Below are 27,323 nucleotides of genomic sequence, written 5' to 3'. Positions count from 1 at the left end.
CTGCACAGAAACACGCTGATAAATCTGAAAACACAAAACCAGAGAGAACCAACCATCCAGAAACAAAAATGTGATAAAGGTCAGGTTTGGTTGGCTTGAACTACTTGCTGATTCTGCTCCCGATCCACCTGATTTCAGCTCGTCACATGAACTGTTCATGGGTTTTATACCACGTTATCGTTTCCTGCTATTGTGTGTGTGTGTGTTTTATCTGCATTGAGTGTTTGTCAGGGGGGGGAAATCTGCAGAAATCCCTGGTTCGCTCGTGTGGGGTCAGCTGTTGCGTCTCAGCTTGGCTCTGAGACATCACGGCGAGGTCACTGCTGTAGTCCTGTAACCTTTGTAATGTCAGGAACACGCCGTCCTCGGAGTCGGAATCCGAAACGCTTCGTCCTTAAGTGTTTTGGTGGAAGCGAGTGTTTGTGTGCGCGGAGAACCCCATAATGGGCCGTGCACTTGGGAGCATGAAACGTTTGAGCCGAAGGGTTGCCTTTTTACTGTTTGATCCCACTGCTGATGCAATAACATCCATTATCCCCATTACCTGGGTCAATATGGCAGCAGCAAGCAGGGGTGGAGAGGCTGCTTGTTCCCGCCGGGGGGTGGAGGGGTNGGGGCTCTTTGTGCTGTTGTCATCGAGGCCATTTTGTGTGCGTCCGCTAAGTAGCAGCAAAACGATTGTTTGTGGATTGTAGCTCCAGCTTAGAATCCCATCACTCTGCAGAAAGGGATCTCACTATTAACACTTTTTGTTGCCCCCGGCGAGGAGTTTAACTCGAGCTTACGGCGTGAATGGAGGGAAGGAAGTTTACAGCTCAGCCTTTTGCTTATCGTTTGATGAAATACAAGCTTTTTTTTTAGTGTAGTTTTGGTCTCGAGCAGAAATGCAGATTGTCTTGTATCGACTCTTTATCTGCTATTAAGAAAATGACTGTAATGGAATTGCCTGAGTGTGTTTGTTTGCTTCTCTGTAAGCATAATAAATCATAAACCGGTAGATGGATTTTACTGAAACTATCAGGAAATAATTACGGAATAAACATCTACAGCTGATTTACTTTTGAAGTCCACTTGTTTTAAGATGGCCGCCACAGCTAACCCACCTTAGCAAACACAAAACTGGCTATAGCTCAGTCAGTTTTACAGACATTGAGCTAAAATTTGGTGTGGCACTAGCTGAGAGCCATCCACATCGCATACTCCTTCGGTGCTAAGAGGTGAGATCTTTGTTGGAAACTTCGGCATTGCCTGTCGGAGTCAAACCTGTTTGTCTGTTAGCAAAATATCTCCTGAGCCCCTCAGCAGATCTTAGTGAAACTCTCAGAAAGTAATCAGTGAACAAACATCCACAACTAATAGACTTTTTGAGTCAGCCCAAGTAAAGATGGCCACCACAGCTAAACCTTTGCATACACAATGTAGCTATTATTGCTGAAATTTGGGGTGGTAGTAGCGGAGATTCATTCCCATTACATACTCCGAGTGCTAGCAGATCGCGCAAGATCTTGGTTTTAAAACATGCTAGGATTGCTGCTTTCATTTTTATTATTGCTTATTATAAGAAACCCACCCTCAGTGAAGCCCAGCAGGAAGACTGTTCAGTTTATCTGCCTCGTCTGCACACGTGCAGCGAGGAATTTCGTCTTGAGACGGTTTCAGTGGGCTCTGATCTATTGCTCAATATTCCGCTGAAGGGCAAATCCATTTCTGTCAGTCAGATTAGAGCTCACCTCAGCTCGGCGGAGCACGTGAGGAGCCAGCTCTCCTCCGGCTGGAGCCGCTCAGCGCCGCTCTAATGGCCTTTTGAAGCCAGGATAGCTGCTGACACCTGGTGCCGTCGTGGCAACGCTCCGCCAGACTCGAAGACCGAGAGACACACGGCGAACACGTGCTCGCTCAGCTCTGCTTCTGTTTAACATCGGGGGTTGCTTTTGTTCAAGCTGGGTTACAGTTTCTGTGCGCCTGACAAACTATAAATCCTGCACCTCGAAGGCATTTGATTATTGCTCATCATGATTATTATCAGGACTCAGGACTCACTGTCTCTTTTGTTAAACAAAACTTAGCCTCAGCTGAACGCCTAATAAACCCTACTGCAACAAATGCCTCTGAATAAAACACAGTTGGTTGCTGTAAAGTTTTACTGGTTAATACGTCTTTAAAATGGAGGAGGATCTTTCTTTGTTTAAAGTCATCCAGATACATAACAAACTCTTTTCTTATTTGCATTTTCAGCCACTGTGTATAAACCTTTAGAAGTGGGGTACTTTAGAGAGGCCATGAGCAGTCATTATCTATCCTATTGTGGATAGCTCTCTGAATGACCTCAATTTGGAGAAAAAATAATAATAATTTGGACCAAACTGAGCGGTGCCATGGCCAAAGTGGTTTCCTGAAACGACTCCATTCTCTAAAGCTACACTGCTGTTCATGCAAACAGTTTGTAAACTTTTGCTCAGTTGTCATTTTCACATTATCCAGTATTAAGACAGAAGACCATGTCGACTGTGGTCCACGACTAGTAATGATCCAGGTGAAATGAAAAAAAGACAATATTAAGTCAAAAACGAACTGTCTGTTGCAAAAGTATTGTGGTGTAAGAAGTAAAAAACAACAAAAATGGTTCCAGCAAATGTGCTGTTATTGATCCATGCACCACCTTACCCTGCCACCAGATTACTGTGGCTGACTCCACTTTACACACTCCACTCAGCAGAGTGTGTTTTTCACATAGCTCATTACCCGTAACTGACCTACACAGTAAGACAACGTTGTAAAAGCTTATAAAATGGAGTCCGTATGAGCTGCTGCGCAACTTTCGAGAGCAGAGTTGTTTTGAAAACAACAAGAACCCACGTGAGCTCTGATTGGATTAGCCTTTTAGCTAATCCAAATCCACTCAGCTTCAAACTGAGGCTTTTCTGAGAGCAGGTAAGATACTGCTCATAACGTCCCCTACAGAACCCCACTTTTACTGTTTAGCATGAAGAGGCTATTCATTACATTTTGCTCCAGCAAAGAACCCACAGGTTGTCCTGTTTATTCTTTTACATGGTTTTGTTTTACTTAAATTTGGTCTTTTAAGATGGACACTTTTCCAGTTTAGCTAACATAAAGCCCATCAAATTAACAGTAATTTGCATACAAAGGTGTCTAGGTTGTGTGTCTATGGTAAGTGCAGCTGTGTGTGTGTGTGTAGATCTTGTAAAGCTCTATAATGTGGCAGCTGTGGCTCAGGGTGAGGAGCAATCGGTCAGTTAGACGATTGGTGGTTTCCGACCTCACATGTTGAAGTGTCATTAAGACGCTGAACCCACATCTCCATTAATCTGTGAGTAAGCTGAGGAAGTGAAATGAACTAACGAAGTGCTAAACGCACTACTTTACTGTTGTAATGCTGGTCATGGAGAAGCAGAAACTGGGCCAGACGGAATAAGCACACCATTAAGCCTCTTTGTTCAACTATGACTTGAACAACCAAAGAATTTGCCAAAGTGGATTCTCTCCTAACTTTCCTTCAGCGACCTTTGACCTTTTTTACTGGTGAAGAGGCCAGAGTGGCAGCACTTAGAAACCGCAGGACAAAGGCTGCGTTACATCTGTGATCCTCAAGTTTCTTTCTTTTTTTTTCCCCCCCAAACTTTGAACCATTTTCTTCACGCTGAACTCTGTGGAGAATTCAGCCTGTTTCCAGAACACAGTTTAGGCATTATTAGCCTTTCTCCTTACACCTTGATGCCATATTTAAATCGAAAACTGATTTAATGAAGTTGGACTTACTGTTTTGCCGTATCTGCCCATCATCAGATTGTCTTACTAATTGTTTCTGAATACATGCTTGACTTCTGTGGAACAAATGAAGCTCTCTGTGGGACTCTCAGGTCTCAGCTGAAACAACAAACCAAACTAGCTATAATTAGTTGTATCAACTTTGAAACAAACTCAACAAGAACATTGCTGAGGTGGTCCAAAACGGAAAGCGTAGGGAGGAGCAGGCTATCAACTGATTATTATTTGGGTAGGATCTGATTGTTTGGTTTTGGAATCAGACATGCTCCTTCAGCAGGGCAAACAAAAGGGAAAGCAGCTTTTTGGCTCACGCTTTGCCATAAATGTTTGTGATGTCACTCCTGATGTCATTTGAAAGTGCACAGATCTGAGTTTGTCCAAGACAGAAACATAGGAAAAATGAGAAGAAACAGGGATTTTTGTATTTTGTGAACTCATCAAATATAAATTCAAAGCAGAGGCTGCTGAAAAAGCAGCTCCAGAGATAAAATTGAGTATTTTTGGATCTTTATTTTAGAAGGAAAATTAGACTTTTAAACTTGACCCACTCACACTAGTGGCTCTGATGCCTAAAAATCAGATTATTTTCCGGTCTGTGAATGCACCACAGCTACTGGGCAAATTAGAATCTGAAGGGACATTTTTAAGTTTTAAGGTGTGTTTTAAAAGAAAATCAAAAGAAAACAAACAAGAAAAAAATAAAAGACCCACAACTCTCTGAAGGAATGCATATCACCCACCACCTTTCATTGCCTAAGATCATCCTATGATGAGGAGAGGCAGGATAAAACCCATTTTAGTCAAACCCTGTAAGTGATGTTATTCATGATCTCATGTCATGTTGGGAGATCTCGTGAGATGTGTTGGTGCTCAGAGGACGTTTTGAGGATGACTACCTGCTGCTACCACACCAAATCTTTGCTCAGTATTATATTATATATAAATATTTTACTATGAACACAGTCAATGTTTTTCAAGTCAACCAGAAATAAAAAGAAAATGAAAAAAAAAAAAAGAATTTATTACTTTTAGAGAGGAATCTGAAAACCAGATTTTGGCAAATTCTGAGTTTTGCAAAAATTAAAACTCGGAATTGCCTAAGAAAAATGTAACTCTGCTATCTATGATTTCAGCTCGTTGACACATACCACATGTGGCACAGTGGACCAGTGGTTAGAGCTATTGCCCACAGCAAGAAGGTCACAGGTTCTCCTCCTGCCTGGGGCCTTTCCGTGTGGAGAACTAAAACATGCACTTTAGGTTGATTGGTAACTCCAAATTGTCACTAGGTGTGAGTGAGAGCGTGAATGTTGGTCTCTATGGGTTAGGGTTTGTGTGGACACGTAGGGTTTACGTGTCCCAGTGATGGACCCGCGTCCTGTCCGGGGTGTCCCCCGCCTTTTGCACGGTGGCTGCTGGAGATGGACACCAGCTCTCTGCGACCCTGCACGGAAAAAGCCGGTAGAGAAAACGAACGACTGGGCGCATTTTACCCTTTGCTTCAAAGGCCTTTCTGTACATTCAGTTAAATGTGTAAAAATAAGTTTGTTTGTAGCAAACTTACTTTGTGTATCCAGGTCAGGGGTTCTGAAGCATTGTGCTGAAAGTCTGCGCTCGAACTTAACGCTGACTCGCACACTCACTTTTCACCTCGCCACATTAACGGCGCTCCGCCTCGTGCTTTAACGCAGGTTGTGTCACAACAGTGAACCCTGTCCTTGCTGTGCCGTGCACGCCAACTCACAGTTTAACACATTTATCCGCTCATCAACATGCAGCACGGAGCCAACAAGCGAAAAATCTGTGAAAACTAAAAGCCATTTAAAAAGAGTTAAGTCACCACAAGACTGGGACTTTCTAAGTCATGTTTTTAAATTTTAAATCAGAGAAGACAAGCATATATCAATCCAACATTTGAGTCTCCTTTTTTTTTTTTTTTGTTTTATGGAAGCACTCCAGTAATTCAGTTTTCCCGCTCTGGGTCAAAGGTGGTTTAATGGCTTTCAGATGAGCCATCTGCTCCTCCTTGTCAGTCACAGCGACTCCGATGTCAAAATAATGGTTTTACATGCAGGGCACCGTGGCTTTAAGAGATAATTAACAGTCATGGGCGTTGGAGGAGGTTCGCAAGAATGTGGAAATCAACACTACTTACTCTGTCAGAGGGTATATACGGTGTTTGATAAATCGACCATATGTGAGTTTAAAAAAACCGTGTTGGAGCCAAGATTTATTAACTTCAGAGGCATTGCAAAACTCACAATTTCCTTAATTTGTTAGAAAATTAAGTAATTTATTTTCCAAACAACCTCTAAACTTTGACGCAACCAGCTTCAACAGCTCTGCTGTCATAATAAGGAACTGTTTATATGAGCCAACAAGATTTATTGGAATAAGTGCCGCTGGCTCATCTCTTCCCAAATAATGTTCTGTTTTCATAGATGGGAACGAGCCGAGATATTGCTGTTTTCCCTCAAACAGTTGAAGACATGATCTGTTGTGGGATTATTTGACCGAGATTAAAATGAGATGGCGTAACATCGTTCGTAACATCGTTCGGGGTTTCCGTGACGTGTGGGGAAGTGGAACATCGGTTAGCACCCAATAAAATCAAGTCATTTTTTAAGGTTGGTACAGTTTCTGCAAGGGGAGAGTTGCACTAAGTTTACCAGTCAGCCAGCATGGTGTGAAAATAAAAATGTCTGTCTTTTTGTACTGTGTATTGGAATAATTAGAACAAAAAAGTCCTTGTAAGAGCGAATAGGAGGATAATTTGTGACTCTTCAGTAAGAAGTTCAGACAAGAGTTCACATGTTTTTAAGTGGAGTTCTGTGCAAAGGTTATGAACAATATCTTGTCATGAACGAGTAATAGTTATAGCTATCTACGATAGGTAAGATATTAGTTGTTCATACTCTTTCCACAGAACGCCACTAACAAAAGGTCTGAACTGTCTGTTTAAAGCTGTATGATGGACAGAAGGCTGCCAAAGCCCCCACCTGAGAATACGCTTTTTGATGTAGAGAGCAGACCTGCATTTGGTTTGCAGACGTCTCTCCTGTTCGGCAGCTGGGTTTGCACGTTTGATCAAACACGTCAGGTTTGTTCAAGAGAGGACTTTCATAGCAACGGAGCGCATGTTTCCAATCTGACAAGAAGCCGAAAGTCGGTGAAATCGGTCAGTTTAAAACCGTATTTGTGCTTGGAAAATGGAACTGGTGGGATCTGATTGGAAGAAGTGGCTGCAGAGGAAAGTTAAATCAATCCGATGACTTGTTTTTTAATCCTGCAGCTGATTCATGTGCTTCTCCTTTCCTCTTTAGTAGCTCAGAGGTCAGCCGCTCACAGAGCTCTCTCAGTTGCTCTTTTAAGTGTTTCCATTGTGTGAGAATTCCTCCCCGTCGGGCCAAAGGGCATCTCCTCTTTCAGCTGCTCTTTTCTGCTCTCTTAACGTGACAGAGATTAGACCTCAGTGTTGCTTGTTTACCAGGAGCGTCATAGCTAATAATTGCAGAGGAGCAGCTGCGGGGCTGTTGTGAAGGAAAACAGGCTGTCAGTAATGAACTCATGATGACGGGAGCAAAGAATTGTTTTTTTTGGGGAGGTGCTTGGCGGACGAGGCTCGATTTATTTTGGAACATCTTTGGATTCAAGGATCAGAGAGGATGAGACTTGATGAACTCCAATCTCTGCCGGCTTTAGGTGATATTTTAGCTGAGAACTGGCTGCTCAGACAGCTCAGCGCAGTGAAACACAAGAAAGCACTCAATCTAACGGTGCATGGAGGATTTATAGAAATAACAGAAATAAGATGAGAGCATGGGAGAACGTCTGGCATCTGCTTTAATGAACATTTGCAATTTCTTTTCCCCCAGTTTGGTCTTGGCATATATTCATCAGAAAATGAGCACTTTGCATTCTTACTGCAGAACTCAGATTTGGCTCAAGCAACCAGTGACCTTATATTTACCCCCCGCCGCTGCTGCTGGAGCCACGGTTTGTCAAGCTGCCTGTAGATGTCTGCAGATGCTGACAGAAATGGAGGAGACAGGGCTGCATGTCCCCCTCTTCAAAACACTTCATGTCCAACTTTTTGGCAACATTTCCACTATTTTTAAGAGACAGTTAAATAAGACCAAACATTCGAGGCCAATATAAAGCAGACAGGCAGAAGCTGGGAGAGTCTGGAGACGTCTGCTTATCCTCAGCGTGACCCAGCAGGAAAACTGTTGAGCAAAATATCAGGACTATTTTTCACACATCTTACTGTTTATATTCTGCTGATGAATTATCTGAATTATCCTCTTAGGGCACATCGAAATGCGCCATACTTTAAATTATGGGCACGGATACAAAAAACAGGAAAATAATGAATGAAATGAATGAAATGAATGAAATGATATGATCTGCACCGTAGTGAATTGCACAGCAATCCTATTTTTTTGGAACCCCATTTTTGCGCCTTACACCATATCGTGTCAGCTGAAATCTGTTTCATAGTAGAGAATTTTTTTTTATGCAAGTCCCACATTTGTAGTTGCATTGACATCACATTAAGCAATTTTTATAATAATCTTCAAGTAATCACTGCCTGCTTCGCTCATTATCCACCATTTTTAGTGAATGCTTCTCAGTTGTTGTTACTGAAGCAGATAAGCCCAGTGTGAGCACCTCCCCATTTCCTAAGCATATCACAGAAAGTCTAAATTCAGAAGTAAAGGGGGGCGTTGGAGTCAGACTGACTGATAACAGCCATTTGTTGGGCTGAGATCACAGAAGTACGTGTCCCAACTCACAAGTCACTTTCGCTAAACTATACACTTAAATTAAAGCTTCAGTATTTCTTAAAGGACTTCCAACTTTACTTAGATAAAGATCATCTTATACTGGGAAAATTTGTAGCTGTTTTGGTCAAACCTTGAAAACGATCTTATGCTCAACCTCATGCAACATCATGAGATGTCACCCTAAGACAATGTGTTGAGAGCACCAAATTTTAGCCCAATATCTGTAAAACCGATTAAAATTTAGCCATTTGTGTGTTTAATTTGGTCAGCTGGCTGTACCAGCCATGTTGAATCGGTTTGACTCCAAAGGTTCATCAGGTATAGAGGTACATCCAGTTGTTATTTCCTGAAAGTTTCATTAAAATTCTTGGATTTGTTCATCAGATATTTTGCTGACAGACAGACAGTTCCTATAATTGGTGGCAAAAAACTTAACAAAGTTCTCTTGCTTTCAGAATGTGTTGGGGATTGGTCTTAACTACTACCAACGCCTACCAAACCAAATTTTTCCTGTCAATATCTGTACAATTTACTGATTTATAGCTATTTTTGCAATAATTATCTTATTGGTGTTAATGTATTTTTCCTGAAGGGTCTCATAGTTTTCTTGTTTTATAATATTTTTAGCTTGATGATTACTGTTATTTTATTTTTTTCATCCTGTCAAAATTATGTTTAAGCATGGTCAGATTGGTGAGAATTGTTTTTATTTGTTGAGTTTGGTCTATTTGTGTGCGTTTCCTAAAAACAACAAAAACAAAATCCATCACACCCCTTAGAGACCAGAGGGAGCGAGAGTCTGAGCTGCAGATTTTGTTGAGCTGTTTGTGATCATCCTTCGGGAGTCTGCACTGACACAAATCGAGACAAGAAACCTGTCAGGATCTCCTACAACACCCTGCTTAATAATGAATGTTGTTTTTGTGAAATGACCCTTTTGTGCTGATCTAATGCGCAACAGAAGCCTTTTAACCTAATGCAGCCTGTCAGCCTTCGGTCCTGAAGCTGTACCGCTGACTCCACAGGGCAGACGCTATGGCCTCACCGTAGTCACTTAAGATTTGCTCGTCTTTCAGGCTTTAGTATGTGCAAAAAAAAAAAACAAACTTAAAAGTTGTAATGGGGGAAAAAAAATGCATTTTGGAGTTGGAATTCAAAGAAGGCAGCGATTCAGTTCAGTTTCTTAATACAGCTCCAGTTCACTGCAAAAGTAGCCTTAGTGCACTATACAAAACAAGCTCAAATCATAAATTCATTTCAGATCCAGATTCAAATCCATATACACTAATTTCATCCCTAATATGATACAATAAAATCTCATACACTTCATTATAAAATGCCAATTGGTAACGGTTATCCCACCCTGAGCAACAGCAGAACTGGGCTCAAGAAGAGCGGCCACCTGCCTCGATCGGCTGGGGTTTGAGAGGAGAAGAAAGGGACACAGTCAAACAACAAGTGGTCCAGGTGGCGTTTTTATTGGAAGACAAAACTAAGAAACGCATGTGCTAAAAGAGAAATAATTGCATGTATAAACATGGAGAGCAGAGTGAGTAAAGACAGCAGCTGTGTGAGGACATGGTCAGTTTGTCCTTGAGCTCCAGGGAGAGCTCAAGGACAAACCAACCAAGGAAACCCAAACCAACCCTAACTATAGGATTTATCAAAAAAGGAAAGTCTGAAATCTAATCTTATCAGTAGACAGGGTGTCAGCCTCATGGACAGAAACAGGAAGTGGGTTCCACAAGAGAGGAGTCTGAGAACTGAAAGCTCTGCCTCCTGTTCTACTTTTAGAAACTCTAGAAACCACAAGTAAACCTGCAATGAGAGCTCTGTTTGGTAAATATGGAACAATAAGATCTTTAATATAACATGGAGCTTGGCTGCTGAGAGCTTTGGATGTTAAAATCTACTTTTGTTTTGGTTCTGCTCTGACCAACCGTTAGCTCCTCAGTTTGGTCAGAATTACGCTCTTTCTCCAAATTGAGGTCATTCAAAGCACCGTGCACAACCGGTAAGATATTAATCGTTCATAACCTTTTCACAGAACTTTGGCTTTAAGACGAGATCTGACGCACACATTCACCTGTGCACGACGGAAGCAGACGCATGCGTTGCTATGGAAAAGTGACTCATTGTTGTTGCTTCCACCAAATAAGGCAAGCGCTGTTCCAGATTGTTACTTATCCTCCGAGTCGGTGGGCGAAGAGCTCAACGTGTGTGTTTGCAATCTATCTTTAGCCGCAAGATGCCAACAGCAAGCAGCACACTTCTCATACTTTTGAGGCCATGTCATGAGACCGCTCCCCCTCTTGGTGTTACGTCACAAAAAACTGTCCCCCGTTGGCCTTTCCCATACAGCTTGTGTTATTTTATTGCTGCCTGCTCGCAGAATCGGCAGATATGGAGACCATTTTGTGGCCTGGAACGTGGGAAAGAGGATGGAGGGGGCGTTTGTACCATCATGGGAGCAGCCATGTGGAAATGGCCCGCAGAGATCCACTCTGACACACACACACACACACATGCGCTCTGTAATGGAAGTAGGTGTAGGTCTCTGAGAGGAATTCCCAATGTTGTTTTAAATATTCTGCGAGTCATGGAGTTAAACATGGGAAGATGTCATATACAAAGCACATTTTTCTTTGTGTGTGTGGGAGGCATATCTGAAGAGCTGAGTGTGGAAACTAAGAGTAAAGGGCAGTAAGTTGTGGTGGGAAGAGGTTTCCAAAGGCTGGACAACAGAATGAACTGTTTTAGGAGTGTGAACTGCTGACAGGAGACCAAAGAGCTTCTTATCAAAGAGGAATAACATTCAGGTCAGGAAAACCTGGGCAGCTCCTTGCAGCTGAAGCCATGTGCTTGGATCTTCACTGCTGTGGTCCGAGAGCTCTCCGAACAGGATTTTAAGGCGCGAACATGGCTGCCAAAATGTCTTCCTTTTTCTGAGCGTTTTCTGAAAAGCCACAGCGTTCAGGTAGCAAAACAAAGTGCCTTAAGTGTGGTCTGAAACATAAAACTGATCAGTTTGTCTCGCTGAAACAAAGCTGCTGTTGCAGATACCTGCAGAACAAAAGATCATCATGAAAAGACTGAAGTATTTTGGTGCTTTCAGTTTATCAAGCTTTGCTTTTTGTGATGTCTGACAGAAAACATACTGGATGGAGTGATGAGGAAAAGAAAAAAAAACAAAACAGAATAACCAGATTGAGAAAACACACCAATCAAACTAACTGTGTTTAGGATATCCAAAGAATTTGATTAAAGGAGAAATGTTACTTCCTTCTCTCCTATTTCAGATGTTTGGGATTAAAACAATAGTTCAGATCTTTTGAAATGGAGTTTTGTGGTAAGGTTATGAGCAGTTAACATCTTACCTGTTGTAGACAGCCTGTCTTTTAAGAGCCTCAGTTTGAAAAGTAGAGCTCAACCCTAACATCTAATTTAAGCACGGCCAAGTCCAAAGTGGATTGCTGCTGTTCTAAAACAACTCAGAAATTTCACAATGGTCCATGCATGTGCTATATTTCCTAACCCATTACCTCCCCATCAGTGCTGGATTACAGTTATTCTGACAGAAATATTATGATGTTACTGCAGGAAGTGCCCCAGGCTGCGCCTGAAGTGCTGCAATTAACTGCTGCTGTTATTCGTGCTCTATAATAATCATGTACGGTAATTAATTTGGGATGGTGGTGTAATGAAAAAAAATGAGGCAAAGAAAGAAACTGAGGTCAGAAATACAAAGAAGTTAATTGCAAAAAGGGGCATTTGAACACTTCAGATCTATACCACTCACTTTAAGGAAGTGGAAAACCATAATTTACTTATTTTCTGCTGTTGATTTTATAACTAAAGTCAATGGGGGGGTTTGGACATTCAGACCATGAAATAAACTTTTCAGTCTGTTAAAATCCCACATGGTAAACAGCCTTTATTTAGCTTGATATTCACAGGTCTAAATAAAGGATGTGACTCGACTCAATGTTGAAATGATGTATACTGCTCACTGGGTAAATGTAGATTATTCTCCATACTGGATGTGTTATATGTCAGCAGAGGAAACACTTTAGAGTTGGAGTACCAGCTGTTCAGTTCAGGTTGAACTGTCTCAGTTTAAACCTGCTTTGTTGACGTAAAATGTGCCTCTGGTGCTGCTGGCAGAAGTGACCTTTATAAGAGTCTCTGAAGCTTTATTACTGTACGGTTGTGAGTCAGCAGAGCTAGCCTCAGAGATGGAGCGTAGCTTCCTGGGAATCGAACCAAGTTCGACTACAACAGGTGGCCCGTGGAACTGGAATGTATCATCAGACCATCGGGAGAAATCAGAGAGCGGTGTGACTCCCTCCATGCCTCCTCCCGTTGTGTGGTCCGCTCTGATCCCCCTCCTCTGTGTTTGCATTCCTCGTATCCTTTATCTTCCCTTTTGGAAATTGTTAATTCTGATGGCATGTTGAGTGAACACTGCCAGCATTTGGCTCCAGATCTCTGGAGATTTGCGTGTGTGTTGTTAGAGAAAGTGTCGGACACATGAGTGCGACAAGATGACCTTGTTTTCCCTGAGGCATTGTGGGAATGTGCGCTTTGGCTGCTGCAGCTGCCACCGTCTGTCTCTTTGTCTCTGCACACAGCCACTAAAACTTCACCTGAACCCGACAGACTCAAACCAGAGCGGGACGCAGTGTAGCATCGCGGGTCAGTGTATTCTGGCTGCCCGTAGAAATTATTAGGTATGTTTTTTGAGAATAGATTTCACATCATATAGTAAAAGGTGAGAGTCTGCTGTTGGAAATGTTCCACAATGCACTCTGTATATTGCAGAATTATATTTAATTTCTGTTTTTTCACTGACTTCTGTGGGCCGGATAGACACGGCTAACAGACCAGACATGACCTGTGGGCCGTAAGAGGCCCGTCTATGACCAAGAGCATCGCTCATTATGACTTAATGTTTGGAGATATTAGATTATTAGATTAGATTGATTTAAATATCTATTTAAAATAAACACCCTCCTTCAGTCACACTGGCAGGTAATCTTCTCTTCACTGCCTTTGTGTGCCCATTTAGCACCATAGAAAACACCTCACAAAGATAAAGGAGTCTTATCATTTTTTGGGGGGTTTGTTGTCTTTAATTCATTGTTTGTTCAGACACAAAAACATGTATAATCATAACTTCAAACAATGATCTGCGTAAACAAAAGCGATAAACCTTCATAAGTAATCCCACAAAGATGTTCCTTTACCTTCCTACTATATATAATGGCCAGTGGGGCGCAGATAATAATTATTCTCAGAAAATAATTTTCTTATGAATTCATACTGTTGCTCACTAGTAACAACTTACTTCATAGAATCTGACATCGACTGTCTGAATTATAACCTCATATAGAGTTAAACTAATAAAGCAGAGGATTCATTAAGGTTGTGACTGACACACTAACAGGGCTGTACAGCCTCTGAACTTTTTGGCCCAATTATACCCTTTACTTGAAATGTTAGATTTCAAATGACCAAGACAGTAAGAGCCAAAAAAACTGTGTTACAAACCAACATGATGGCTGCTTCCATTTGGTTTATACAGTTTGGTCCCAAAACCCAAAGAAAGGCCACATCAAAAGAAGTTATCCTTTAGAAAGAAGTGAAATAAGGTCCTGAAATACATTTGCATTATTTAAGTTAGTGCTTTCTTTGGGATGCATCATATAATGGGTGAACATTGTGCAAAGCAACAGATTTGAACCAATTAACTTCCAAACAAGAGCAATTTGTTCTTTTGTTCAACGGCCTTACAGAGACACGGGCTGAAAAGGATATTACAACATGAGAAAAGTACTCTAAAATTACTCTGTTAGACTCTCAAAATGAAACATGAACATGCAAATGAGAATAAAGTGAGCTCTCTTTTTGCAACGTACAAAACAGAAGAGGCATTGCTTCTTCGAAGTATCTTCAGTTTCTCAAGTAAAAAAAAAAAAAAAAGCAAATATTTCTTGGTGGGAAACAGATTTTTTTAATGAGTGCACTTAGTTAAGTCTAACAGTATAAATGCACATTTCTGTTTGGTCGGATTTCTTTCTTGTACTTTTGAAAAAGGAATCTAATAATATTATTAGATGCTTCGATGCTGATAAGCTGCATCCGTTTTTTTTTTTTTTTTCATTTCTGCTCCATCAGTCTTGTTGCGTTCGCGTCAGAAGCTCCCGCCAGTCTCCTGGGGTCCAGTTTCCAAGTGCTATTTGTGTCTGACGCTGTTGGCCAGAACTCCAGCAGAACTGGAGTGTGCAGCCAGAACAGTGGGAGTGAAGCCATCCGTGCAGGCCAAAGTTCCAGCAGCTCCAGTAGTTTTCTCTGAATGTGACCCTCCTCAGGATCCTTATTCATAAATTTGAAAACTGCACTATTCAGATAACTTGTTTTTTGATCTTTATGAGGAACAAGCAACAGGATAAAATGTGGATTGTTCGATTGTTAGTTGAAGGCCACACATTCGATACGTTAGTAGATCTCTTCCTATAAAAACAAATCGATCATTCTTTTATTTTCCGTGTCTCATTCATTGTGTGACAAACTCTCTGCTGAGTTTGTGGCGTCTCGGACTCTTGAGTGGCTGAGAGGCCTCCGAGCTGTGAGTCTAGTGTGACATGCGTGTCTGTGCATCTGCATTAAAATGCCCCCGGGTGCATCGCTGGACAAGAGTGATTGATGCTCGTGCGACAAGGCATTTAGTGTCCGTGTTTTTAAGAGTTTCTCATAACATTCTTCTGCACCATTTAGCCGTGGGAATGGGGGGGCTGCTGTGTCGAGGGGGAGCCATTGTTTCGGCGCATCTGTCCGTCGCTCAAATGAACCAGATCTGTTGGGACCTTCAGACTTGTCGGAGATTTGATACGAAACAGAAGATGGATTTGTTGTGCTTACATTTTGAGGCTAGACGTCGGTGTGCTCTTCTCACCATCTAAAACAACAAGGATGATAGTTGGTTGCTCAGATATCACTCATCTGAACCCACGAGGTGTTGAAGCATCTCTGAGCTATGACAACTGGTTTGTGAAATCTGCAGATACCTGATGTTTTTACAGTTTGCAGCCCACTTTTGTAGTTTATAACAAGCTATAGGCTGAGAATGAGGGAAAGAACAAGGAAAGAACATGCAAGCAGAGCAAAAAATGGCTGAAATTAGAAGTTTCTCCTCAAATAGAATCAAAATCGGGCCGTTTGTTGCGCCGCTTCTTTTCCTGCCTTGATGGGGAAAATCATCTCAGCATGAAAATGCATGTTTATGTTAATGCAAAGATTAAACATTTTATTTATCACATACGTTTTTTGAACCGTGGACTTAAAAAGTGACACAGATTGAGTCATCTGCTGTGCAAAGCAGCACCATGAGAACCTCCTGCCAAAAGCCACAGCACATGTGATAACAGACTTTATGAGCTGAAACTAATTCACATTTTCTGGTGATGACTAAAACTGCCCTTATTATCTGATACGCTTAAAAATAAAAACGAAGCCATAGAGCCCTACGGTATTTTTATTATTTATTATCAGAATCAGTATAAATCTTGATATGATTAGTTGCTTTGCACAAAAACATTTTGGTTTCAAGGAAGCACAAAAGATAATTTCCAGTAATTTCTCATGTAATGGCTAGTTTATCCTGCTTTTCTTTTTAAATATAATTTATAGTTTTTGGTAAATAAGCTCTTGTTGATCGATTGATCTTGATACTTATGTGACCTGGTGTTTCATGCGTATAAAATTGCTAAAAAGAAAATAAAATGTGTAGCGGAAAGGCAGTGTTTACCCAGCAAACTGATAACTTTTGAGTTGTCAGAGTTGTGATAAGTTTTGTTTTTAGAAATGACAAATCTTCGGCTGGGGAATAAATAGAACGACTTTTAAAGCCGAGGATCTTATCAAGGAACAAACGTCCTGCCTAACAGCCTGTTGCGAGCAAATAAAAGTTAGAAAGTTGAGCCTTTCGGACATTGATTTTTCTCTTTTCACTGCTTCCGGACTTCTTACCATCCATACTTTGTACAGATGTAACAGCTTGACTGAGGCTGTGTTTTCCCATGATCCATCTCTCTATGTCTCTCTCTCTCATATTCTGATGTCAGGCTGCTATTTCTGTTTCCAGCCGGGTCAGTGTTCTGTAAGTTAGCTCTATCGTGTAACCAAACAAGCTCCATAGGCTGTTGTTATTCTTAGATGTGACAGGAGGACTGGAAACATGTCACCGGGCTGTCGCTTGTAATCAGATGAAGGGGGGGGGATATTACATATCGGGGCATCTAGCACAAACTATCAGGAGGACACTGATTGAATTGTCTATAATTCAATGTGCTACGGAACTCGTTATATTTTTAGGATGATTATAATTACGTTCCAATCTGCCGTCTGTTTATTTTTGCTGCCTTTGTGTCCGTGCACTGTCTTACAGCTGTGGGGTCATCTGACAGGATAAGTAGTGGATAATGGAAATTAAACGTTGGTTCATGACCCAATGCACTTGCAGACACACACACACACACACACACACACACACACACACACACACACACACACACACACTCACACACAGAAAGAAAAGCTCTGCTCTGCTTCCCTTGTCTGTAAAACTCATTGGAGCCTCGGACCCCACTTTGACGCTCTGCAGAGCTAAACGAAACGGAGTCTAAGCAGGGGAATCCTTGCTATGTAAATATTAACGCAGTACCTTGAAATGCAACCTTCTGGTAGAAGAAACTGATTACATAAGTAATGCAAACAAAACCGCCTGCTCCCGCTCGGTGATGAACGCCTCCTCCGTCACTCCCGTCTGCCTCTCAGGGCGAGCAGAGCGCCTGCTGTTCATTCACTAAACCTGTTACTTGGAAAGCTGTGAATGAGCTGCAGCGTACGGGGAAGTGTGTCGCCTACTTTGCGTTCCACTGTGTAATAAAGCTGGGTTTCGTACTGGAGTCTGAGCTTACAGCCTGTTTGTGTGGGACTCGTGCTTGGAAATGTCAGTCATCCTCCTGTCCTCCTGTCCGCTGATGAAATGATACTTTTGTCTAGTTTTCAGCTCAACTGTTGCTCTTGTAAAGTGTTCTGCTACGACCTCTCTCTTTATCATAGCTTGTGGGCGCAGCATGTTGCCCGTTAAGGTACCATGTCCTTCTTCTTCCTAGAGCTAGTCTTCTGGTTGTCTATGATTTCATCAGCATCTAGAGACCTGTGAGGAATCTGCAAATCAATCTGCTGACGTATGAAGGAAATGGAGCGTGAGGTTCCTCCTCCCCGCTTGGTCAACCCTCTCTAGAAGTGAGATGTGATGAGACCACAGACTTGAGCTTTTATTGACTAAAAATCTGGAAATATGTAGAACATACAGGATGTAAAGTTGCAGTTATGTTTGAGTTAAGAGTCTGTGAAGCAATCAAAAGATGCTCAGTGACATTAAGACATTTTACACTAATTGTAGACAGTTTATTATCTATTCTAAATCAGCTCTAAGAGCAACATAAATACAGTGCATTTATCCAAACAAATGGTCATTGGATAAATGTGGCTAAGGGCACATACTGAATACGTGCCTTTAGCCACATACTCAGAATGAGATGTTAATTGCAAAAGCCAAAGTGGATTCAACCTACTGTTTTACTGAAACCCAAATATCCAATCAGACATCTCTCCTACTTCTTACTTCTTACTCCTTAAAAAAGGCCCGAAGTGTTTGTTTAGGTATCACCCTCTTTTCTGCCTCTAGGGGGAAAACCTGATTCAAGTGTGTCAGATTGTGTAAAAGTCTGGACTCAGGTGCTCGATGCTCTTTGTTATAAAGGTCTTCATTTCTATGTGAACACGATTCTTAGACTGTAAGTCAGCAGGGTCTTACTTTTGGATTCAAAGTGACAAATAAAAACTATTGCAGCAACAGCGATGGGAGGGGACTTCGACTTTGCTCAGAAAATATAAATAAAATTGATGTTGCCCCTGCTCAAAAGTGACACATTTAGGAGACAAAGTAATTTGGAAAGACTCAGACAATCAAATAGCACAGCTTCATTGTATAAGACAGCTCAGCAGCAGAGAGTTTTCAGAGCCGCCTGGAGGGTTTCTGAAATATTCACAATACTATATTCTATCTGTAATTGAATCCAGAGTTGCAGATTGTGCAGCTTCTAAATGAAAACAAAACAAGTTAATTTGAAATATACTGTCATTTTTAACAGATGTTTGTGCTAACACCAATTACAAATCTGCAAAAACATATGCATAAATGTGGGTTGTTAATCCCCAGGACTGGACACGACTCACTGATTTGTTCCTGAAATACATTACTGTAATGAGACACTTGGCTGAATTTTTACATTTCGAGGGACAGTAAGCTCACCGGACATGTTTGTCCTCACCATTTGTGACGAGTAAAGAAAACAAACAAAAAAAACATTAGGAAAGAAATAACCTCGTTAGCTCGTTCCCCCTCCTGAGCCACCGTCCTTTTCACATCAATCCAAGCTCTGGACGGTAATCTGGTTTGAATGGCAGTTAATGTGCTGAAGGTGGACGTCCTCCTCTCTCCCTCATTGACGCCCATCGGTGGTCTGGGCTTGATGCCAGAGAGCAGGCGGGTGGATAGAGCGAGGGGGGGGGGGGCAGGTAGATGGCTGAAACCATCACAGGGAAAAAGTCCCAACAGATTTCATCTTTTGAGCTCCGTACGACACTTCTCATCTGTCCACCTGTCAGACGGACGAGTGCTGTGCTGTAAACAGTTACATCTAAAAATCCCCACAATATACTGATCCTCTTATTCTGTCGGTGGAGGTTTTGTGTTGAAGGTGCCGGAAAGCTGCCACAGAAGTTCAGATCCTGGCAGGATGTGTTATCTTTGCTCTCCACTGACAGAAACGGATTGTTTAGGTCATCAATCTGAGCTGAGATTGTGTTTGAAATGACTTCCTGTACAGATTCTTATCTTCTGCCTCTAAGGACTGTGCTCACTGAGGGTCCTATCTTTAAGTGCACATCATTTTGTGGTGCAAAACAAACCTATCGATTCAATCGATTTCAATAAAACTCTCAGAAAGTACTCGTTATATAGCGCCAAGGAGGTTGTGTTTTCAGTAGAGTCAGTTTGTGTGTTTGTTTCGTCTGTCTGTGTGCAAGTTTACTCAAAAAGGTATGTACGGATTTCCCTAAAATTTTCAGGAAATGTCAAACACAGTACAAGGAAGAAGTGATTAGATTTCAGTGGCGATCCAATCAGAGGTCAAGTTCACAGTTGACCTAGTGCTCTAACTCTGCAGCAGTGTCATGTAGGAATGTCAAACTGCACAGCTGGTCACCTCATGGGGCAAAGATGTTGATTTCAAGCTTTGTGGGGGTCAAAGGTCAAGGTCACAGGTAACCTCTTTGTTAAAAAATTGTCTCTGCTCCTACATGTGACCCTTTTGTTTCCAGTTGTGTCCGTTGGTTTGTTTGTCTGTCAGCAAAGATCAGGTAAAAACCAATGAACAGATTTGGAGGAAATGTTGAGGTTGTCACAAAAAACAATGATTCAATTTCATTTTTTCTTTTTTTTTCTTTTATTTTGATCCAAATTATGATCTGGATTGTGCTATTTTTTTAAATCACCATGTGGCCTTGGTGGGAGTTCGTCCTCAACCGGTTATCATGTGGAGTCCACCTGATTCAAGATGGCTGCTACTGCTAGTCAGCCTTAATAGACACAAAAATAACAATATAATGGCATTTTTACTAATATTGAGCTATGATTTGGTGTGGTCGTAGCTGAGAGTCCTCCTCAACACAAACTAAGTGCAATCAAATAATAAGGGATCGGTGCTTAAAGCTCTGGTCTTAAGATAGTCATGTCCTCGTTTTCCACTGTTTACATTCTCCTGTTTCTGCTGCTAAAATTAGGCCCGGTAGTAGCTGAGAGTCATCCCCAACAAAGCCAGATGGGTAGCAAGATTCCTGTTTAAAACTTGGGCGTGCAGGGTGACGGGCGATATGCATTCCTTCAAGAAATGCTGTTTGTTTCATTTTTAAATGTTTGTATGGAATAGAAGCTCACTAAACACTTGTAACTTTTTTTTTTCAAACTTTAAAGTTTTAAAAATTGTAATTTTAAATGCTTTGTAACTGTTAGGTAAATTTATCAGCGAGGCATTAGTTTCTTGCTCAATCAAAAGGAGAGAGGTTATTCATTGCATTTTGTTTTTACCAGTTTAAAATAAATCTTTATTTCCAGAGATTTTATGCTAAGCGAGACAATCAGGCGTTGAATAAATTGTGCGTCAGATACAAACTTAAAAGTCTGACAGTTGGATCAAAGTCTGTTTTAGTGAAACCTGAGTCACAGCTCTGGATCGGCCTGATCTGCCACAGGCTCTGTTCTCTGTGTCGTCATTGCCTCTGAGATGGTTTTACTCTAATTTTTAAACCAAACTTTATGACCGCAAAGTCAGTAAAACAAAACAACCAAAAGTTGACTTTTTCCGACTTACTAAGTTGGTAGCACCCCATTCAGGACAGGAAACTGTCATCTTTGAATGAAACACACTCTTCATGGGATGTGTTACTGTTTGCTGATGGATGCTCGTGAAACTGGAGAGTCGCTGCTGTCAGGGGAGATGATGTTCATCTTTTGTTCTCTCTCACTCTGATTCAATGTGCATGAACCCCCAGATTGTGCTCTCTCTCATCATCAGAAATCAATCCGAGGCTCTGCGGTGCCTCTGATGGCTGCATCGTAGGGATAAATACTGGTCACGTTACCAATGAGATGCGATGTAGCTGTCAGCTGTCAGACGGGATGAAGGAGAAGTCTCTGAAACGTTCGGTCTGAAGTAATTACTGCAGGTTTTCTATGTTTCCAGGTGGAGGGAGGGGGGTATGGGATGCTTCAACTGAGTTGGTGTCCTTCTACGGCTAATGGCCAGGAAATGTCTGCGTCGTAGAAACCTAATTGGATAACAGGAAAGCATCCGTCCAGCTCCATTAGTCAGACGTAAACAGCAACACAGAGCAGAGTGAGAGGCAGGTGGAGAAAGGCAAAAAGGGAGGAGTTCAATGACAAGAAGAGAAAACAGGAGGGGTGTTTGTTTAGTTGGAGACACGGCGCTGTGAGAGGTTTACACCAAAACGTCCGGCTGCTTCACGACCTCCTGGCTTCGTCTCTGCCCGACATCCTACTGAAAGCCTGCGGGGCAGAGTGTAAAAACGGAGGGTCCCCCCCAATAAACCAGAAGGATGTGTCCCTTTGATAGACCCTCAAGGGGAAAACCACTGGTTCCTCATGGATAGATCATGAAGGAACAGAGAGGCTTCTATGCTGCCTGTAAATCGGGTCTTTCTTCCTGTGTGAGGGTGACATGTTGGAATGCAGCACATTAATGTGGCCATGGGTGGGCTTCTCATTCCTGTCATAGCATCTCTGTCTTCCCTTTGACCCAACATGGCTTTCTTCTGTCTGTCTTTGTTTTTTTTTTTTTTTTTTCAATAAACCTCCAGGGCCTCATTGGAGATGCTCAGTGTCTCAGAACTTAACTCAGGTCCTAATAAAAATTATTCTCACGAGTTGTTAATACAGAAAATTCAACTCTGAATGTGCTTAGCAATTAGAAATGGGGAAATTCTTAGCACAGGAATGAGTGAAGTCATTTGCAAAAGTTATTTCTATTACAAAGTTTGTCCACGAAAAAACCTGAATCAGTGTCTCTTTTCTTTTATAGTCAGCTTTTGTTTGTTCTGGATGCAGTAGTTTGGAGGGGAAAAAGGGTGTAGCAGGCCATAAGGATGGAGTTGTATGGGTTTTTTTTGAGTGTGTTAGGAGGAGGACTGGTAATTTTGGGTGAAATAAGGTTGTAAAAATCATCATTTAACACTTATGGCTGCTTTGTCAGAATGCGGTGTGAGCGTGGCGAACCCAAGACGCAGACTCAACTTTTCAAAAACAAAAACTGATTTAATAAAATAACAAAAGTAGAAAACAAAAGGCTGACGTGGCAGCAACACTAACTATAACAGAAATCCAAGGTGAGACGAAGCAAGGCAAGACAAGGCAAGGCAACACTGTGAGTAACATAAACATCTAACAAATAACAATGAATCGGCAGGGAGGTGGAGAGGAAGACCAAGTTTTAAACACTGGGGACAATCAGGTGAAGTGGGCACAGGTGAGTAACGAAGATTGACAACAGGTGGAGATGGGTGAGGCAGAAAGCAGGAGTAGACTGAGGGCAGAGAGAGGATAATGACAAACAAAGACCATGAGGACAGAACCAAGAGGCAGAGACAGACAGAACATGAGAACAAAACCAAAAGTATAAAATAAAACTCAAAAGGAAAAAACAAAACTGAAGAAAGCAGGAAAAACAAGAACCCAAACCCAAACTAAGAACAAACCCAAAAATGCTAGAAATTATGACATGCTTGGTGAAGTAGTGATCAGACTTTTGCCTCAAAGCATGAAGGTCCTGGTTTGAATCTGTTGGGAACTTTCCAGTTAGAGTTTCATGTTCTATCTGTGTATGAGTGTTTTTTTCCTTTTTCTGTGTACTCTGGTTTCCCCCCACGCTCCATAAACATGCATGTTGGGTTAACTGGAGATTCCAAACTTGCCTAAGGTGTTCATGTTTGAGGAAAATGGAAAGAGTGCAACAGTACGATAGTAGTTAAAAATCAACATATATCATATTATCACCTCCTTATGAAGGGGTGAGATTGCAACTTTCCTTCAATAATAATAAGCAATATTATTTCTTTACTTTTAGGTTTGGCAGAATTTTAAATAAAACATCATTTAGTGCATTAAACACTAATATTTCTTTCAGAGCTGAATATAGACAAAAGCACAGAAGTAAAACAATTCCACCTTGTTCTCTTTCTGTCTTTCAGCCTGGGCTGCTGTGGAGGTAAACATGAAGGACAAAGTGGAGGTGTACCTGGGAGAAACGGCTCAGATCACCTGCATGTATACATCAGAAGACGGCATCGGTGGCACCATCATAAAGTGGTTTTATGTGAGTTTCATCAAGCCTCGCGAACACAAACAGAATCGTGCGCTCTCTGTGTGAATGTGATGTTCTGATGTGTGCGAACCTGTAGGTGACACGTTCTGGAGGCGAGCAGGAAATCTACCACTACGACAGCATCAAGAGAGATGCGACCAAGAACACTCCGTACTCAAACCGGATCAGCGTGAATGTCACCGTTGGAGAGGTGGTCTTGACTATCAGTGACGTGCAGGTGGAAGACAATGTGGAGTTCATCTGTCTGGTTAAAGGTTTAACAGAAGACATGAAGGGAAAGACGAAGCTGAGGGTGTTTGGTGAGATTTACTGCAGTCTGACACAAGCGACGGGAGATTAACAGTAACAATACACATGCAGATAAATATGTTGGTACCCTTCCACAAGAATCATGAAATTCCAACTAATGCGACTGGCTAAAAAAAACCCCTCCAGATTTGTCTCATGAGCCAGGCCCAGAGACTTTGGGGCTTGCCGGCAAGCGTTTTGACAAATTCATGTCTGGCTTTTGGTGCTTTTCTGTCCATAGTGGAGCCCTCCTGGGTTTTCTTTCATTGACGCCCATTATAACTCAAAATTAAAGGAATGGTGTGATCAATAAGTGACATACTTTGACTTTTGAGTTTGGCTTCAGTGTTTTTGGATGGTTTCCATGGCTCTTTTTCTACCATCCCCATTTTTCGTCTGAACAACATGGGGTTGCATTTTATTCTTGCGTCCATGTCCTGGGAGGTTGGCTACAGTCCCATGAACCTTATACTGTTTAACAATATTGTCAGCCGTGGTCAGGGGAACCCGAAGCTGCTCGGAGATGGCCCTGTAGTCTTTAGCTTTAACCTTTCCAAGCTCCTCAGATAGCTCTCACCTCTGAGTGGTGCACACAATGATGCCCAACTACCCTTCCTTTTAAATAGGCTGAATGGCTGAGGGAAAGTGAAAATAACTGAGGTCAAACACTTAAAACATGACTACAGTGAAAGGATTAATAGTCTCTTTAGGGGTTTCAACATATCTGTCCACATTATTTTAGCACACAAAATAAACAAATCATCTCTTTTCACATTTTCTGTTTACTCTGTAACACACTAATCACATCAAGATACACATTAGACAATTGTTTAATCACTTTACCAGAAATGAAGAGTTGTTTCAATGAGCTGTACCAACTAATTTATCTGCATCTGTAAGTAGTCTGTGTGCTTTTGTTTTATGAAGCAATAAAAATCCTGTTTATGCCTTTATTTTGATGGATTTTACCACTTTTACAGTATTTTTCTGTTATTACCTCAAATAACCACATGCCAGAACACACAAAAGATCCAAAATAAACAAAAAAACATCCTCTTAATTTATGTTGAGTCACTTTTTTTAAAAACTTTTACTACAGCAAAACCTAAGCCTCCGACCATCAGGGGTGCCCAGACTGGCATCTCAGTCAACGAGGCCGACTTATCGCTGGTAAGCAAGTCTTTAAAAGCAAGGATGGGAAAGCGCTGACAGAATATCAGGTCAAGTTGAATTCTCCGACTCTCCCTTTTGCTTAGATTGGCACTTGTGAGGTGAAAAACGGATACCCCAAACCGAACATCACGTGGTACAAGAACAACAACCCGCTGCGCAGCACTCCAAACGGTGAGCCAGAACAAAAGCAGCATCTGCACTGAGCTGCACAGTCCAACTTGTGATTGATTTGATGTCTACTTTTGTGACATATAACCCTTTTTCAGCTGTTGCACGCACATTTAAAAGTATTTTCCCTCAACTTATCCACTGTACCATGTAGAAAAAAATTCTACTGTGCTAAAACGAAGCATTTTAGAAAAATATGATCCTGCCCAAAAACAGTATGCATGCATTTAAAAAAACAAAACAAAACAAACCTGTTCTTCAGGCATGAATTTGCCAGTCTGAAGATGAATTTAGTGTTGGGCTTTTGCCATGGCGCGTCACCTTTGCCGATGGTTTTTCCAGTTGTGGATGTGAAATCCAGTGTCACCCAGTCGAGCGGTCTGTACTTGGTGAGCAGCGAGCTGAAGCTGAAGGTGGAGAAGGAGGACAAAAATGCTTTGTTCTATTGCGAAGCCACCTACTTTGTTCCCGGAATTGCCAAGATGATGGAAACCCCACCAATCAACATCACTGTCTTGTGTGAGTTCTTTCAAAGTCTGAAGTTTACAACTGTCTGTCTTTTTTGTTTGTTTGTTTGCAAAGCAGTTGAAATCTAGCATAAATTTTGTTCTGAAAGAATTAATTTTGCAACAGCTTAATGGTGGTCAAAGCTCCATGCTGGAAGCTTTGCAAAGCATTTCAGTTTGGAAAACAATATTCACTTGTGGTTTAAAAAGAAAAAGAAAAAAATCCCCCATAATTTCAGTTAATTAAAAGCTGAAGCCTTTGTTTTTATTGAAGGCAGACCAAAGAACACTCTAAACTTATTTTGATAGCTCTTGTCTTGACAGATTTGCAACAAAACAGACTCCACTTTCATATCTCCATTAATCTCATTAGTTTAAGCTTCCTCGTGAGTTATGGTGATAAGAGGATGGTTAATGTAATCATCTTCCAAATGCTTTTTTCTTTTCTTTTTTTAAGGGCCTGGACTTTTTCTAAACAGAGTCTAAAGAAAATAGTACTTTTGACAATGTTAAATAGCTGGCCCTTTCATTTTTCTGTGCTACTACAGATATAAAAAACATACAATAGATTTCTAAATTTGCACATTTATTTGTCTGCACCGACATTAATAATATGGTGCAAGAAAAGGAGTAAAGGTTTCATGATATATTAGAGGAATAAAAGAGGAGGAAGAAGAAAATAATGCATTTAGCTGTCCCGTTAGCTCAGCACCAGTCCCTTTCTTATTTCCCATATGTGTCAGTCAGTGAGCCCAGTTTAACCAGAAGATCTTTTAATTGTCCATAATTGACCTCCTTGTTTCTGCTTCAGATCCCTCCACTGCTGTAAACATTTGGGTCGAGTCCCCAAAGGGTAAAATCAAAGAGGGCGATTCGGTTGAGCTTCACTGCAGAGGCAACGGGAATTCTCCTTCCATGTTCAGCATCAGGCACACAAAAGTAAGAGAAACCTGTCTTTGCACTGACAAAACCATTTTCTGTACCATGTGTAGCTTTGGCTTCAAATGATATATATATATATATATATATATATATATTTTGTTTGTTTCTGTTTGCTTTAAACATCTAAATGACATCTGATTGATCACAGGGTCACATTTGCTAACATTATTGTTGGGTTTTGTAGAGTGAAGCAGGATGGGACGTGGATACGCTGGTGCTGGAGAATGTTACCCGTCTGCACAGTGGAACTTATCAGTGTACGCAGACAGACATGGATACTTTTGAAGAGCTCTCAGACAACACCACAGTGTTCATCAATTGTGAGGACCTCACTTTAATGTCATCTGTAACCATGGCAACAAACAGACCGTCACCTCTCTCCTTGTTTTTTGACTCTTCGTGCTTGTTTCTCCGTTTGCATAGACCTCGATCCTGTTGTTTTAACACCTTCAGAAGCTGTGGGGGACCACGGGAAAGACATAACGATCACCTGCAATGCCCTCTCTTCTCTCCCCACTGAGACAACCTGGTTTAAGGTTAGGCACATTAGCGTGGTGCAGATATACAAACAGCAGCAAACTCCCACGCACAGAAGCCTGCCATCTCACACCATCAAGCTGATTGATGATAATCATCTTTTATTC

General features: G+C 41.5%; 1 protein-coding gene across 6 annotated transcripts in view; it reads left to right on the top strand.

The window, feature by feature from the left end:
• The window catches only part of mcamb (melanoma cell adhesion molecule b), a 40,055-nt gene that overhangs the window by 4,516 nt on the left and 8,216 nt on the right, over positions 1-27,323 (top strand). For all 6 annotated transcript variants that reach the window (XR_003040019.2, XM_017433372.3, XM_017433375.3 and 3 more), the window contains exons 2-9: positions 23,469-23,593; positions 23,679-23,901; positions 24,990-25,060; positions 25,147-25,234; positions 25,574-25,750; positions 26,549-26,676; positions 26,864-26,999; positions 27,103-27,215. Coding sequence is in view for 5 of the 6 variants with exons in the window: in XM_017433372.3 (XP_017288861.1) it covers positions 23,469-23,593; positions 23,679-23,901; positions 24,990-25,060; positions 25,147-25,234; positions 25,574-25,750; positions 26,549-26,676; positions 26,864-26,999; positions 27,103-27,215 (1,061 nt within the window). In the remaining variant the exon portion in view is untranslated. The remainder of the gene's footprint in view (positions 1-23,468; positions 23,594-23,678; positions 23,902-24,989; positions 25,061-25,146; positions 25,235-25,573; positions 25,751-26,548; positions 26,677-26,863; positions 27,000-27,102; positions 27,216-27,323) is intronic.

Source organism: Kryptolebias marmoratus, linkage group LG2, assembly GCF_001649575.2.
Source record: "Kryptolebias marmoratus isolate JLee-2015 linkage group LG2, ASM164957v2, whole genome shotgun sequence".
Classification (NCBI taxonomy): domain Eukaryota; kingdom Metazoa; phylum Chordata; class Actinopteri; order Cyprinodontiformes; family Rivulidae; genus Kryptolebias; species Kryptolebias marmoratus.
The sequence above is the reverse complement of the archived record's forward strand: the minus strand, read 5'-3'. Positions and strand labels throughout refer to the sequence as shown.